Below are 16,089 nucleotides of genomic sequence, written 5' to 3' on the forward strand. Positions count from 1 at the left end.
AAGCATGGTTGCTGTTACCATTCCTTGTCTGAATCTATCAGGTGAGTCATCCGGAAGACAGGCCTACATTTGGAGATAAATTAATAGAATTTTCTTTTAGCCAGTCACTTACTGGATCTCTGTATTTTAATTCACAGCTGCAAGATGCAATACACGGTTCGGACCTCTGCAAATGAACAATTTACAAAAATGGGGCCGCTGCCCCCATCTCATTTTCTGGTTATCCCTGTTCCGGGGTGGGGCTGGGGGGGTGGGATTAGTTGTCTCCCCAGATGCGGAGGGCCCTGGACCACTAACGCAGGGGAAAAGCAGGCGAGGGGGACGGTCCTTTATAAAAGGTGCGGGGGCGGCGAAAGGAAATCCGAGCCCTGCGCACAACAATTACGACCATGGGGAAGGGCCTCGTTTGGGGGGCCGTGGGTGCCAGAAGGGGCAACAATGCAGGCGGACGAATTCCGAGAGCCAGCAGATTCTGCCGACTCAAGCGAGCGTCCGCAACCCCGGCGCGCGGGCCCGGGATAGTGGCGAAGGTGCCGAGCGGCGGGCAGTGGAACGTCCGGGTACCGTCCCGTGCTCTGGGCCGCAAACACCGCCTGGGCCTCCGCCGCTCGCGTCCACTGTCTCCCGGCTCCTGAGTGGCTGGGGCGCCGGGATTAACCTTTCACCGCCGCGCTCTGTCCAATCACAGGCTCGCTCTCATGCCGGCGCGGGGCGAGTGGAGCGTGGGGGCGCGGAGGGGGCGGTGCGGGCGCCGGTGGGATTCTCCAAGCCGTTGTGCGCCGTTGCCGCAGGCCGTGCGCGGGCTGCGGGCGAGCAGGGCGCTGCGCAGTCTCCGCAAGCGCAGGCGGGAGGGGTCGCGGCGGAGGCGCGGCGCAGCGCGGCGCAGGCTGCTTCAGGCCCAGGTGAATGGAGTAACCTGACAGCGGGGACGAGGCGACGGCGAGCGGGAGGAAATGGCGGCGGCGGTGGCGGCGCCGGGCGGCACCGGGAGGCCTGGGCTGTGACGCGCGCGCCGGAGCGGGGTCCGATGGTTCTCGAAGGCCCGCGGCGCCCCGTGCTGCAGGTGAGGCGGGATCCCGCGGAGCCGCTTTGTGTCCGGGGCGGGGAGCGGCCCCGCCTGGCCCCGCGCCTGCCTGGGCTCTGAGGCCCGCGTGGGCGCCCGGCCCGGGGCCTGCGGTGGCGAGACTCGCGCGGGTAGATGGCGCGGCCTCGCCTGGTCCCGGGCGGCGCGGCCTGCGGGCCGGGCGTCCACGCCGCCGGGCTTTGCGCCTCCCCGACCCCAGCGCCCATCCTGATTCGGTGCTTCCCAGGGACTTTGTGCGGTCGCCCTGGCACCGGACGGGGACGCGGGCGCCTCAGCTCCCGGAGTGGAGCGGGTCCTCGCAGCTCGCTCCCGGCCCGCGGAGAGCGGGGGTTTGACAGGTCCGGTTACGCACACGACGGTGGTACGGAGTCAGCCGCCGCGTCTCGGGAGCATCCTCGGGAGCCTGCTTGGTGGCGGTGGCCGCGCTGGGCCTCCTGGGTGGACACCTTCGAGGGGGCGGGAGAAAAGGAAGCCGGGCCGTCCGCGCTGGCAGGAAAGCGCGAGACTTCGGGGCGCGCCCGGCGAGGATTGTTCGTGTTTATTGGCAGGTGACCAGATCTGGGTCCCCAGGGACGGGTGGCCGAGGCCATCTTTAAGCCCCTCCTCTCCGGTGTTTTTGTGCCAGCACGCCTGGACTCTGCAAAGGAGGCTTTCTTGAGGGTTTTCAGTCTTTGGGGAAATCAGTGTATGTTTTAAGTTGGCACGGCAGACTTTTTGTAGATTTTCCAGAAAAGCTGAGCTGCCCCATGGCTTTGCCCGCAGTACAGAACTAACAGACCACTTAATGTGTCTTTAATGGCCTGAAGATTTGCCAAGACAGAGATGAGTGGGGCTCCTTGCTGTAGAGTGTTTAGTCCGTGCTTTTGTGAAGAAAGTCATGCTTACGGGGACACGTTACTTAACCCAGATGATAAGTCTATTGTTGTGACTATCACGGTTTAAAAAATATTCATCCGATTAAAGAATATTACTTTGAAGTCTTTGCTTCTTGACGTGCTTTGGTCTTTGACTTTTCTGAATCTTCACAATTCTGATTTTCAGTTGTCTTCGTGTTGCTTCTTTTTCAAATGCAGCACACTCAGTGAATGGAAAAGGGTACAAATTAGGAGTCACTCGGAAAATACTTTTTAAAAATGTGCTTCAATAAAAGGTTAACTCCATTGCAAATATAGCGTCCTAAACATTAAATTTTTGAAATAAAAATACCCATCTTAACCCAGAGCTCCAATAATTTATTAGAGGGTGGATGATGGCACAAGATGCTGAATGAGGCTGCTAGTGAATAGTAATTTTAGTATTAATATCTTTGGGAACTAGGTTGCCGTAATCAGTTTATTTTGCAAAGTGCTGTCTTTAAAGCTAGCTAGTAGCTATCTGTGGCATATGTATATTATATGTAATATATGCTGTATATACTTACATATATAATTATTTCAAAATTCTATTTTAGGACATAGTTTATAAAACTTTAAAGATTAGAAACACTACAAAGATTGCTTTTAATATGATCTTTATGAACATTTAAATGGCAGTGTTGGTTAATGGACTTACTCAAGGCATCAAAATGCTGTTTTAAGAAAAGATGTGCACATTTAATTTGGGGAGGAAAGACCTTCTATTCCTGTAGTTATTTCAATAAGGGCTTGTTTTACTTTTTATGCTGTCATCTGATGATTAAAGGTTAAGTTCTGTCTACTGTATTATATCTGTGGTGCTGTGTATGTGTTGTAAAGTGAGGTGGTTTTGTCATTGCTGAATTTTATTGTCTTGATTTAGAAGACGTTTTATTTTGATGTGGCTCATGATTCTTATTTGATAGTGATTTTGTGGTAGTAGATAGTGGGTAGTACTTTCAGTGTAGTGCTGCCTTCAAAGAAGGATGACTTTTATGGCATTGAGAGCTTTATTCCCTGCCAGTGTCTGATGTGTGAGATGCTTGTTTCGTTTGAGAAAATAGTTATTTCATCAACATTCTCTCCCTTGTGACCCTAACATCCTGTGGTCATTACTTGTGGCAAAGGAGAGAAGGGAAAACATTTATTCATAAGAAGTTCCTCCTTACTGTGTGCCAAAATGTTTCAGGTGCTTTTCTATGTGTTCTTAATCCTCACTGTGACCCGGAGACAGACTTGGTATTGTCTTATTTTACACGCAAGGAAGCTAAGACTCAGAGTTATGAATCTAGAAGTGGCAGAGCCAGGATTGAATCGTGGTTTGATTTAAAAATCTTTGCGTGTGGGCTGTCTTCCTTACGTTGCATTGCTGTTCCAAGTGGATTTTAGGGGAAAAACCTGTGTAACTTGCAGGTAAGTTTTTAGTTAATACTTGTTTAATGAATGGAACCCTGTCTTAAATGTTCAGGTGACCTTTGGTTATCTGAATAATTAAGATTTTTGACCTTTTTTTGTGGTAAAATATAACAAAATGTACCACTTTAACCATTTTTACGTGTACAGTTTTGTGGCACTAATTAACGTTCACCTTGTTTGCCTACCATCACCACCGTCCGTCCACCTCCAGAACTTTTTCGTCTTTCTCAACTGAAACTCTGTACCCATTAAACACTAACTCCCCATTCCACCCTCCTCCCAGGCCCAGGCAGCCACCATTCTGTTTTCTGTCTCTATGAATCTGCTACTCTTGGAACCTAATTGAAGCAGAATCATACAACATTTGTCCTTTTGTGGACTGGCTTGTTTCACTTAGCATAGCATCTTCCAGATCCATTCATGTTGTAGCATGTGTCAGACTATCCTTCCTTTTTAAGGCTGAATACTGTTTCATTCTGTATGTCCATTAATCCCTTGATGGACACTTGGGTTGCTTGTACTTTTTTGGCCTTGTGAGTGATGTTGCTATGAACATAGGTATACAAATGCTTGCTTGAGCCCCAGCTTCCGCTGCTTTGGGGTCTACCCGGAAGTGGTCGGATTGTTTCTAGATCATCAGAACACTAGACTCAGAACTTATTGCAGTATGAGTTTTCTCAGGGTTTTTCCAGGTGGTTATACTTCCCTACAGATAGGAACTTTTTGTTAATAGAAGACTTTAATCTTCTTGAGGTCCAGGATTTACTTGCTTTTATGATCTCGGTTCCTACCAGTGTTGGGCAAGTAACTGAATTCATTCAGTTGATCCATCATGGAGCCATGTTCTGCTCTGTTGGATGCCAGAGGAAGGTACTGGTCAGGTCCCTGTTTAACTTGTGTAAGTAGTAAGTTGGAGCCCAGTGATTTATCCTTGTGCTCTGCATTTTGGACATTCCAGAGTTCAGCTCATTCTCAAAGCCCGATGGATGTATATGTTTTATTATTTGTCTCCTTGGAGAAAGGATTTGAGATGGTCTTATGATAGACAGATGTTTGAGAGGACAGTGAAAATAGTGGTGAAGGTTGAGGGGTAGAGAGTGGAGAGAATTAGATGAGAAGCTCAGCGCAAGGATGATTAGCGTCTGCATGTCACTAAAGTTTTTTTTTTTTAAATATTTTATTAGTCAAAGCAAAAGAGGAAACAGGACTAATTATAGTTGGTATTGATTAATGAAAGGAAGTATAGCAGTTAATCAGGAAAAGCAGACTTTTCTCTTGTATGATGAATAAGCATTTGAATTCTTATGTAAAATGACATTAACGATATATGGAGAAAACGTTTTACATTTTATAAATGATGGAGAAATACTTTCCACATGCCATTTTAGAGCAACTGCATAAAGGCCTCCGGCATAATGGAAAAGCTTTAGTAATGTAGGTATACATGTTGTGGTGATTTGATGCATTAGTGTAGTTAGTTTCTCTTTCACACGATGTCCATCATGTATCAGTTGTCTCAGTCAGGCTTTTGACAGATGCTGAGGAATCATCCATTCCCAATGTACTCTTTTCTGGATAGTATAGGCAGTCAGGATTTTCCAGATTCTCTCTGCCAGTCTTTAGGAATTGTGTGTTGGTCTAAAAAGTAGGATTGCTTATATAGTGGTATAGCCTTATTTTTGAGGTCCAGCTTATGAAACTGAAATTTTCAGTCATGTAAGAAGGCCTTTGTTAAAATAAATTTTGAGTACAAAATGGCTTTCCTATTTTCCTAGAATTGTCAGTGAATTGTTGGTTCTCCTGTAATATGCAAATTTGCTATACATTTTAAGTAGGTGGCTAAGAAGATGCCACAAGAAAACATTGTCTGAGGCTGTCAATAAGACTTACTAGAAATAAGACACGAAAGACTTGAATTTTGGCCTTACTGTTCTGATTTTTGAAGCTCGTAGTGACACTAAATGTGCTGTGTTAAGGTTTATGGAATGGTAAGGATAGTAAGGGTAGAATAGAACAGTGCTGGCATAAAGAGGGTGCTCATATTTGTTGAGTGAATACATTATTTTTATATTAGTTTTTAAAGGACTTAGAAGCTAACAGTTTTGTGGAAAATGATACTGCTTGTATATTAAGGCTTTTAGAAAGACCATTACTATTCTGATTTTGGACAAATCATGCTGCCTCGTTCTTCATTAGTGAGGACTTATTACGTACATAGAGACATTGTGGATGGAGAGAAGAATTTCATAGAAGAAAATTGCTATGAAATTGGGAGTTTTCCTGGTATTGTAGGCTTTCTCATTGCTGAAGCTGGCTAACCCTGATAGCTGTTGTGGTTCTTTTTCAGGTGACAGCTCAATGTGTGCAATAAAGTAAGAATTTAGAAAACACATTTGGAAATTCTTTTTTTTTTTTTTTTATTTTTTATTTATTTTTTTTTTTAATTTTTTTTCTTTTTGCGGTATGCGGGCCTCTCACTGTTGTGGCCTCTCCCGTTGCGGAGCACAGGCTCCGGATGCGCAGGCCCAGCGGCCATGGCTCACGGGCCCAGCCGCTCCGCGGCATATGGGATCCTCCCTGATCGGGGCACGAACCCGTATCCCCTGCATCGGCAGGCGGACTCTCAACCACTGCGCCACCAGGGAGGCCCTGGAAATTCTTTTTTGATTAGAATATGTCAGCAAACCGGTTCAGAATTTTAAAAATAACGTGCTTAAAGAACTCAGATAATGAGAGAAGGATCTCAGTTTAAGAACTGATCTTTGACATGATGTAGAAAGGTTCTTTGATTAAGGAGTTAGATCCGTAACCCTGTTTGAAGGGAAAGAGAAAGGCCGTAGACTTTGAGATATTTTGAGATTTTTTTTTGAGGGCGAATTTAACATGCTGAGCCCAGAGCTTCGTGTGGCCTCTCCTCTCGCCCATCCTGCTACACTGCCATGACTCGTGTGGGTAGCTCTGATTAGTGGTATTTTAAGCTTTTTCCATTTTGCAGAATTAAATATTCGTATTTTATCAAACCATTATAAGGATGTTTCAGAGCAAGTCTTTGGTGTCAGAGAAACCAGGGTTCAAATTCTGATTCCTCCAGTTTATAGCTGAGGAGCACAGGGTGTCTGGCAGCCTTTCTGAGTCAGCTCCCTCATCTGAAATCCACTCATAATAATAGTACCTACTTCTTGAGGTTGTGAGGAAAAAATGAGTTTCTTAAACTCTTAACCCAGTTCTATCACATAACCACCATTTCATAAAATTTAGCTGATGTTATTTTGCTTCACATATGTACATTAGAGGAAATTTTGCTCTATTCTTAATATGATTTGATGATATTGTGATTTCCCCCAGAATTATGAATATTGAGATGTTACGCTTAGCTTTATAATGCAAGATAAAAAAGAAAAGAGGGTTTGAGTGCAATATTTCACAGACAAGTATTCTATATGAGGATTGTCTGTATTGGGTCAAATAGTTCAGCTACCTTAGTTGGGTCTCTATAATAGTGACCAAGCATAATAGTGCCTTAAGTATTGCTAAATTTCCCTATATAACTATCATTCTTATATTATGTATGAATAAATGCATCATCCTGAATCTATCTATCTATCTATCTATCTATATATATATATATTTTTTGTGTGTGTGTGGTACGCGGGCCTCTCACTGCTGTGGCCTCTCCCGTTGCGGAGCACAGGCTCCGGATGTGCAGGCTCAGCGGCCATGGCTCACGGGCCCAGCTGCTCCGCAGCAGGTGGGAACTTCCCAGACTGGGGCACAAACCTGTGTCCCCTGCATCGGCAGGCGGACTCTCAACCACTGCGCCACCAGGGAAGCCCTTGAATCTATATTTTAAAGCAGCATAAACTTTTTATATATATATCATATGTACTTGATATAGTCCAGTGATTCTTATTCTTTGGAGACTTCTGATTTGACAAAAGATATGAATCTTATCCCCAGAAAAATGTGCATGTGCATATTTAGAATTTTATATACAGTTATAGGAGGTGCAGGGACCCCTGCTGAACTCATCCGTACTCGCTGATGTAGGCTATGTGAACACAAAGACAAGTAATAGGTTAACCAAGGATACAAACATTTCAGATAATTGAGGCAGACATGATTAGTGGAATGAATGAACAATGTAAAATTGAGTGGTTAGGAAACCTGTGTTCTAGTTTGGCTTTGCTTCTAAATAACTAGATATGTTAAGGGCAGGTCACCCTGGCCTTTCTAGACTTAGTTTTGGTTTTCTCACTTTTAAAATGAGAACATTTGTAAGGCCCCAGGGTATCTTGTAGTCGGTAATCTTTGAAACATCTGTATAATTCAGGGACTTCTCCATTTCAAGCTGAATCTAAACTACATGTGAGACTTGGAAAAGAGAGGCTGCATTTACTGAGCATTGAGGTTTGTATGTAGTGACGATAAGAAAGTAGGTGATGGAATTGTGAGCTGTTCTGAGCAGGAAAGGTAAGGTGAAAACCATGGGAAGTGAGGCTTGGAAAGTAGGTCAAGTCGGATCGTGCCTTGAAAGGACGGCCAAATCTTTCAGAGACAGTTGAGTCTTTTCATCTTTTATCTCTGCATCTAGTACAGCTTGGTGAATGATTGTGAATGAATGAGAGTCTGATAGGAGCTGTTTAAACTCTTGATCTGATCAATATGATGAAGAGCAAGTAACCCACTGAGAGGCCTCTGGTACTATTAAAGAGGAAAAAAGTGTTTGATAGGCACCTTCGTATTTTAATTTTAAAAGCGTATTATATTTTGTACGGGACTTCCCTGGCGTTTCAGTGGTTAAGATTATGCGTTCCAGTGCAGGGGGTGCGAGTTCCATCCCTGGTCGGGGAGCTGAGATCCCACATGCCCCGCGTCCAAAAGGCCAAAACATAAAACAGAAGCAATATTGTAACAAATTCAATAAAGACTTTAAAAGTGGTCCACATTTAAAAAAAAAATCTTAAAAAAAAAAAAAGCTTGTTATATTTTGTATATAACACTACCGGGATTACCTACCTTTTCCAAGGGTCTTGTATATTGTATAGCTAAACATTAAAAAGAAAAAAACCCCTAATTTTAAAATCTTTATATGTACCTGTTACATATAATAAACTCAAGTAATTTATTTATCTTAGACCAAACATAATTTTGGTGTTCAGAGGAAAATGCAGAATTTTGTTGATTAAAAACATACGAACAAATAATAGAACAACCTAAATTAGGCATTTAAATGTAGTGTGTAAATTCTACTGGAGTTAAGGCAAGCTATAATTTCCAAATGCTATTAGTGCTTAAAAAGAGTAATTCTTTATTGCTTACATAATACATGGACTTTAGTTTCCAACCCTTCTTCAATAAAATATGTGAAATGAAGCATTGTCAAAGGGTGCTTTCTTTTGGGGATAATTTATAAAAAAAAGTTTTTGTTGACATATGACAGAATTCTGAAGGAGAATATTTATTGTTATTACTTAAAATCAGTCTTTGTACATCTCTAGCTTTTCTGTTGCGAAACATTAGGAGAATTCCGGGAAGTTTTTTTACATATGAATTGGGTCCATATTTGGCCAGGAGTAGGGAAATAAATAATTTTCCTAAGGCTTCTTTAGCATGCACACGCTTATACATGTGCATATGCACGCATGCACCCACGCATGTACACATGCAAAACTTATACATGTATGAAATCTGTCTTGCCTCAGCAGCAAATGCTCTGGCAAAATGCTTACCTGTATTGTCTATATTGAGTGAAGAAAAAGTTACATGGTACATTGTAGTTTCTATAATATTAATTTATCTAGTTTATTTCACTATGTCTGCCCCCTTTATAATAACCTGTCTTAAGGTAGCACTTAATTCATTTCACTAGAGAAAGAAGTCATCATGTAGTTTCTGTGTCAAGCAGTAAATCACGTTTAGTCTTCAGCTAAATGTGATAAAGGTGCCGGAAAAACTGGTGAGATATATAGTCTGTTGTTGTGTATTTATTGAGCACCTAGACTAGAAAGGCCAAGAGAAATATCCATAGTCAGGGCTGATTTCAGTTGCTAAGGCTTTATAATTAAAGCAGTATTTACTTATATGTGTTTATGCAGATTCAGTTAAAAGTAAAATATTCAGTGGGCATCTGTTCATCTTAAAATGGGTATACATTCTTTTCCACCCCGCTGAGGAGATCAAAAGGAACATATCCAGATACATATTTTGACGGGCAGATCAGTGTAAACAGACACTTCCTTTGAGACCATAGTGTTTTGTATATTGTGGAAATAAAAATAGGAATCAGACAAAATTTTAAGCAGAATTCTACCTCTCCCATTCATTAGCCACATGGCCTTGGGCAAGTTATTTCAAATCCCTTTAAAATGGAGATGTAACTTGTCTTAGTGTTGCTTTGTGGATTAAACCAGATAATAGAATATAAGTGCTCAATGAAGGTAAATTTCCTCCCTTTCCTTCTTTACTCTGGGAGCTTTTGATGTTTCATACTTGCCATGGTATATGAAGAATTTTTACACATTGTATTAAGGATTGTTTACTTCTCTTTTATTTTATTCTTTATTCATTTTTAATTTTTTTAATTAAAAAATTTTTTTTTTGCGGTACGTGGGCCTCTTACCGCTGTGGCCTCTCCCGTTGCGGAGCACAGGCTCCGGATGCACAGGTCAGCAGCCATGGCTCACAGGCCCAGCCGCTCCGCGGCATGTGGGACCCTCCCGGACCGGGGCAGGAACCTGTGCCCCTGCATCGGCAGGCGGACTCTCAACCACTGCGCCACCAGGGAAGCCCCTGTTTACTTCTCTTTTAAAATAAACTTTAAGTGAAATCAGTTTCAATTGATATACAGGAAAGTACATATATCGCAGGGGCACACAGTGAACATACCGGTAACCAGTGCCCAGATCAAGGAACAGGTATGACCTGTGTTTTATAAGGTCTTCTCAATGCCCCCTCCCAGGCACTTCCCTCTCCCCCCTCCAGCCCCCACCAAAAAGAGTAAACACCATTCTGACTTAATTATTTTTCCTTATTTTTAATTTTATATAGTGGAATTATATGGTAAGGTTTTGTGTGGTTTTTTTCACTTAATATTTTAAGTGTGTGAGATTCATTCTGTGTTGCATCATTGAGTTATAGCACTTAGTTATGTGATATGTCAGCATTTACTTATCTGTTATATTGTTGATGGAGATTTGGCTTGTTTTCACCTTCGGCTGTTACGAATAGTGCAGTTCTGAACATCCTCGTGCATGTCTTTTGGAGAATATTTGTACATATTTCAGTTGGGCATACACTTAGGAATGGAGTTACTGGGGGGCACGTGTATATTCAGCCATAGCAGATACTTCCAGGGCACAGTGCTGCCAGTAGTGTGCGAAAGTTCTCTAAGCTCCACGTTCTCCCCATCATTTAATGCCGTCTCTCTTCATTTCAGCTCTTCTGATGGGTGTGTGGTAGTAGCTCTTGGTGGTTTAATTTGTATTACTCTAATTGCTGATGAAGTTTATTGACCATTTTGGCATCCTGTGCTTTTAAAGACCTTTGCCTGCTCTCTATTTGCTTGTCTACCTTTTTCTTATTGCTTTGTAGCAGTTGATTATATATCTCCTGTTCTGGCTTGGCTTTTCACTCTCTTAATCAGTTCACTTTGTAAACGGAAGTTCTTAATTTTAATGTAGTCCAGCTTGTTAATTTCTTTCCTTATAATAAATTTTTGCTTCTCCCAAGAACAGGAAAGTATTCTTCTATTTTTTTCTAATAACTTTATTGTTTTACTTTATACATTTAGATATCCAGCTGGCATTGATTTTGTGTATGATGTGAGGCAGGAGTCAAGATACACTTTTTCCACCTAGATACATAATTAGCCTAGCTTTTATTTGAAAAGACCATCTTTTTTCCCTACTGTGCTACAGTATTGTTTTTGCCATTAATTAAGTAACCTTATGGGTGTGGGTCTGTTTTTACATTCTGTTCTGTTGCATTGTCTGTTCTTGTGCCAGTACCCATGCTGTTTTAATAAACTGATTGATTTTTGAATATTAGGCCATCCTTGCATTCCTGTGATAAACCACAGCTGTTCACGATGCATTATCCTTTGTATATATTTCTGAATTCAATTTGTTAATATTTTATTTAGTGTTTTTACGTTTTTTGTTTGAGAGACAGGTCTGTAATTTTACTTTCCTGTAATGTACTCAGGTTTTGGTGTCACGTTTATGCTGGTCTCATGTAAAGAGTTGGGAAGTATTCCTTCTTATTTCTGTCCTCCTGAAGAGTTTGTCTTTGAGATTGGGGTTATTCTTTAAATGTTTTGAAGAATTTACTAGTGAAGACATCTGGGCTTGGAGTATTTCATAATCAGTTTTTTTTTTTTTTTTGTGGTACGCGGGCCTCTCACTGTTGTGGCCTCTCCCGTTGCGGAGCACAGGCTCCTGACGTGCAGGCCCAGCGGCCATGGCTCACGGACCCAGCCGCTCCGCGGCATGTGGGATCTTCCCGGACCAGGGTACGAACCCATGTCCCCTGCATCGCAGGTGGACTCTCAACCACTGTGCCACCAGGGAAGCCCCATAATCAGTTTTCAATTCAATTTATTTAAAAGCTATAGGCTTCTTCACATTTTCTCTTTCTTAGATGTTAATTTTGGTAAATTGTATTTTTCAAGAAATTTGTCCATATCATCCAAAGTGTTCTCCAGAATAAGATATAATTGATATTAAAACATAACCAGGGCTTCCCTGGTGGCGCAGTGGTTGAGAGTCCACCTGCCAATGCAGGGGACACGGGTTTGTGCCCCGGTCCGGGAAGATCCCACATGCCACGGAGCAGCTGGGCCCGTGAGCCATGGCCGCTGAGCCTGTGTGTCTGGAGCCTGTGCTCCGCAACGGGAGAGGCCACAGCAGTGAGAGGCCCGTGTACCGCAAAAAAACACACAAAAAAATGACCAGATAAAACTTTGCTCTATGTGGAAAAAATTACAACTTTTTAAGAGAGTCATTTAATGATTTAATATAAAAAAATACTCTTTGTTGTGGTGTATGGAAGAATATAAGTGTTTAATATCACTGAAATTAGGTTTTTTATGTCCTTAGAATTTAGGCACAAGTATGATTTATATGGACAAATTTAGTTCCCTGAAAACTAACAGAGTTAGTTTCATGAAAATGATATTCAAAAGCTATCGGTATGTGACATCTGTAATTAGATTGGAAGCTAAATTTTTAATCTTTGGCCAAAGTTCACTCTGGATAAATTTGACTAATGAATTATAATTTAACATATTTTTTGTTGTTCTTGGAAGGATTGTTTCTCAGTGATAGTAAATAAAAATAAGTAGTTAAGGTATGAAACAGTAGTATTTTAAAAACTTTCCGGGAGGTGGGGGGCAGTCAATATTCAAATGGCCTCTACCTAAGAGTTGCCTATTAGTGGTGAGAATTGTCTGCCTTTCTTCGTGTATTCAGATAGATCCTACTTGTGCCTGGTACTCGGATTGGTTCTGGACATATGGATTATATATATTACATTACTGTCTTTTAACTGATATTGTTAACTTTGTGAAAATGTGACACTGGAGCTGAGACTTGAAGATTGAGGAGTGGATGGCCAGGGGATGGTGTGTGCAAAGGCTCTGAGGTAAGAAAGAGCTTGGTGGAGGGCCTAAGGCCCTGTGACTCGTGGGAGACGGAGGAGTTACCCAGCCCCAGTCAGGGAGAGGGAGAGGCAGGGTCACACATAGTAAGGATTTTAGATTTTATCCTAAGCGCAAAGGGAATTCATTGAAGGTTTTGAGCTGTCTTGCTGTCCTGGTTTGATTCATCACATTTCTCGTACCCTGAGTCACCTGGAGCTTTACGCTACATGAGTACTCTACTTTTGATTTTAATCCCTTTGTTTTTTTTCTGGGACTGATGCTTGTTGGTAGTCCTTGGCAAGAGGTTGAGTTTGGCAAATGACAGCTACTTCTTCTGCTCTTACTGTTGGATACTGTGTCTCAGTCACATTGTCTGTTTGCCATTCAGACAGTTTACTTACTGAGTAGGTCCCTTAGAGGTGCCAGACTTTATCTTTGCAACCATGTGTAAGCAGATACATATGGGGTATCCTCGTGGCTTTGCTCATGTTCAAACAATGTAGGATTAAAAGCACTAGGATACGGTATCCTTGCAGGATACGGTAGCCGCCAGTTTTGTCCTTTGTTCCAATGTGGGTACTTGCCTGTTTTCTTAAAGAGGACTGTAAAAATTCTGAAAGGTGGGACCAGTTATAGTTTTGGTTCTTGCTCTTCTTCCCATTCTCAGTAGTCCCAAAATTTGTGAACCATGTAGCATACTCTTAGTTGACCCTCAAGGAGAGGCTCTGAGAGTCTTTTTGAGCATGGTTCCCGCAGTCTCTCACCTCTTCTCCCCAGTATGTGCAATTCCTTTTTCCACAACAAACATCTTACCTATTTTTTTTTTTTAGTGATTTGCATAGTTGATTTACGCTAGAGTTAAATGTGTGTGTTGTGGATTATGTAGGGGAGAAAGAGGAGCCAAGGGGCTGCCATCTGTGTAGGTGCCATTGTAGAAATGAGGTCATTTGCCTGCAGTCTTAGAGCTAACGGGCTCGTTCACCACTCTGACTTTGGAACCTACTTCCTTTCCTCTCTTATCTGGATTCTTTCTATAATATATGTATATTGGGTTTAATTGTAACATAATTGAGTGAAATAAGGGTTGTTACCTTAGGAGACTGCATTTATTTTGATGCTGCTTTTCTTTCTTGAAGCATCTCTGGAATTCCTGTAAGAACGGTTGTGTGAGGGGGTGTATTTTTAATTGTATTTAGCAGTAGCAGATCTTCATCTTTCTTTCTAGATTAATTGAATTTTTGGAATTTTTGGAGAAGTTCCTTTGATCTCCAAGTGGAAATTACTGTAGGCAGTCAGGGATAGTGAATTGGAGCTAGAGATGGGGTGACCAACCATCTTGGTTCTTCCGTGGTTGGACTAGGTGGGTGGGTGGTTCCTGGGACAAGGGATTTCAGTGCACCAACAGGGACAGCTCCAGCCAAACCTATATTCGTAGAGGCAGTGATTGTAACCAGGAAAAGGAATGTCCCCTGTAAAGGGAAGAGTAAAGTTCAGGAGTCTCTTACTTTGTTGTATTCAGATGTTCTTGTCTATGGGCCTTGATAGAGAGTCATTCTTAGGCTGAGATTAAGTAGGTGACAACCCTTGGTGTATGCTGAGACTAAAAAGGCCCACAGGACGAGATTCTAATCCCTTTAGAGCTGTGTATAAGGCCCTTTATGGTCTTGCCCCTGCTTATCTTATCACTTTCATGGTCTTGCTGTTCTCCTGTGGGACACGGCTGCAGCACACAGCTTGTAATTCCCTCAACGCGACTTGGCTGGTTTCTGTTTAAATGCTGCTTCACATGCTGTCTCCTCGTCCCCATGATGTCCTTTATTATCTTCTCCCTAACTAGTGCTATTACCACACATTCTTCAAAACTGAACTCAAGTTCTCACATTCTCCAGAATACAAGTTTGCATGAGGGATGTCTTGCTTAATAAATACGTGTTGAATGAATGAGCAAATAATTTAAGGGGCAGGAGGTGCAATGAGAGATTTTTAAGTGGGGAAAACCACTTCAAATCTCACTCTTTGTACCTCTCACCTGTGGAGGCTGTGATACACTCGTGGAGTTCCAGGGAAGGCAGAGAGCGTGAGTGGTTGCACGTGGCTGTGGTGTAGGCTCTGCCTGTCACCTGGAACTTTGATATGTTTGCTTCCTGACTCAACATTGACTAAGCGTCCATCCATAATCATACGTTTCTTAGGCTCATTTTGTCTCAGAACTGACCTCTCTTTAGTAGTGAAATGTTCACATTGTAGCATCTTAAAGCAGCTGGACATAGAGAATTGTGGGCCCTTTTCCCTCATGGATGTTCTTATGTGTTGTAAAAGGTAGAACTGAGTAACATTCTTGTTGAACAATATTTTTGAGTAAAGTACAGAAACTTGGAATCAAACATTAACCTTAAAACTCACCTTGAAAGCTAGTGATGTATTAAATATTTACCTTTCTGAAAACAAAATTGCAAAGTAAGGGTCATTATAGGTAACTTGAAGGGCAGGGGCGGGTATCTGTGCCATTTTGATGTTTTGGAATGTTGTCTTTTTAAGAAGTATTCCAAGTAAGTGGGCCATTGGCTGGCAGCCTAGAGTTACTTTCTATATGGAGACTTTGGTGGATGGAATTTGTTAAAATGGTATTTGACCTGTATTCAACTTCAATTTTGGACAAATCTCATTTTAGGCATAATTACATTGAAATGTAAATATAATATGTTTATGTTACAGATTTTAGAGAAATGCAGAAATTTGTTTGGTTCATAGAGTAGTGCAGGAAAAGAAGGCTGGTGAATTTGTGGTTTAAGTTATAGAAACTGGGGTAAATTTTACCACATTCAGTGGCTTAAGAAGGGAGTTTTTTCCTCCAGTACTTAAGACAGAGTCATATATCTTTATTGTCTTCATCCTCAGTTTAAGAGTGTGTTTAATTCTGAAAGTAATAAAGTGTTCAAATTGTAGGGGATTTTAAAATGCAGAAGAAAAGTTTTAAGGAGAAAGAAATTACTTATGGTAGTAATCCCAGCCTCAATTTTGGGTGGAATTTTCTTTCCCTCCATTCCTCCCTTCCTCCC

General features: G+C 42.0%; 1 protein-coding gene across 4 annotated transcripts in view; it reads left to right on the forward strand.

The window, feature by feature from the left end:
- Positions 1-600: 600 nt before the first annotated feature.
- Positions 601-16,089, forward strand: part of DICER1 (dicer 1, ribonuclease III) — a 69,438-nt gene continuing 53,949 nt past the window's right edge. The window contains exon 1 of one of the 4 annotated variants that reach the window (XM_060095688.1): positions 601-1,063. In XM_060095688.1, the coding sequence (XP_059951671.1) occupies positions 1,028-1,063 (36 nt within the window). In that variant the 5' untranslated portion in view covers positions 601-1,027. The remainder of the gene's footprint in view (positions 1,064-16,089) is intronic. The other 3 variants (XM_060095689.1, XM_060095687.1, XM_060095686.1) reach the window with 3 other exon arrangements.

Source organism: Mesoplodon densirostris, chromosome 4 (genome assembly GCF_025265405.1).
Source record: "Mesoplodon densirostris isolate mMesDen1 chromosome 4, mMesDen1 primary haplotype, whole genome shotgun sequence".
In the NCBI taxonomy this organism is placed as follows: Eukaryota; Metazoa; Chordata; class Mammalia; order Artiodactyla; family Ziphiidae; genus Mesoplodon; species Mesoplodon densirostris.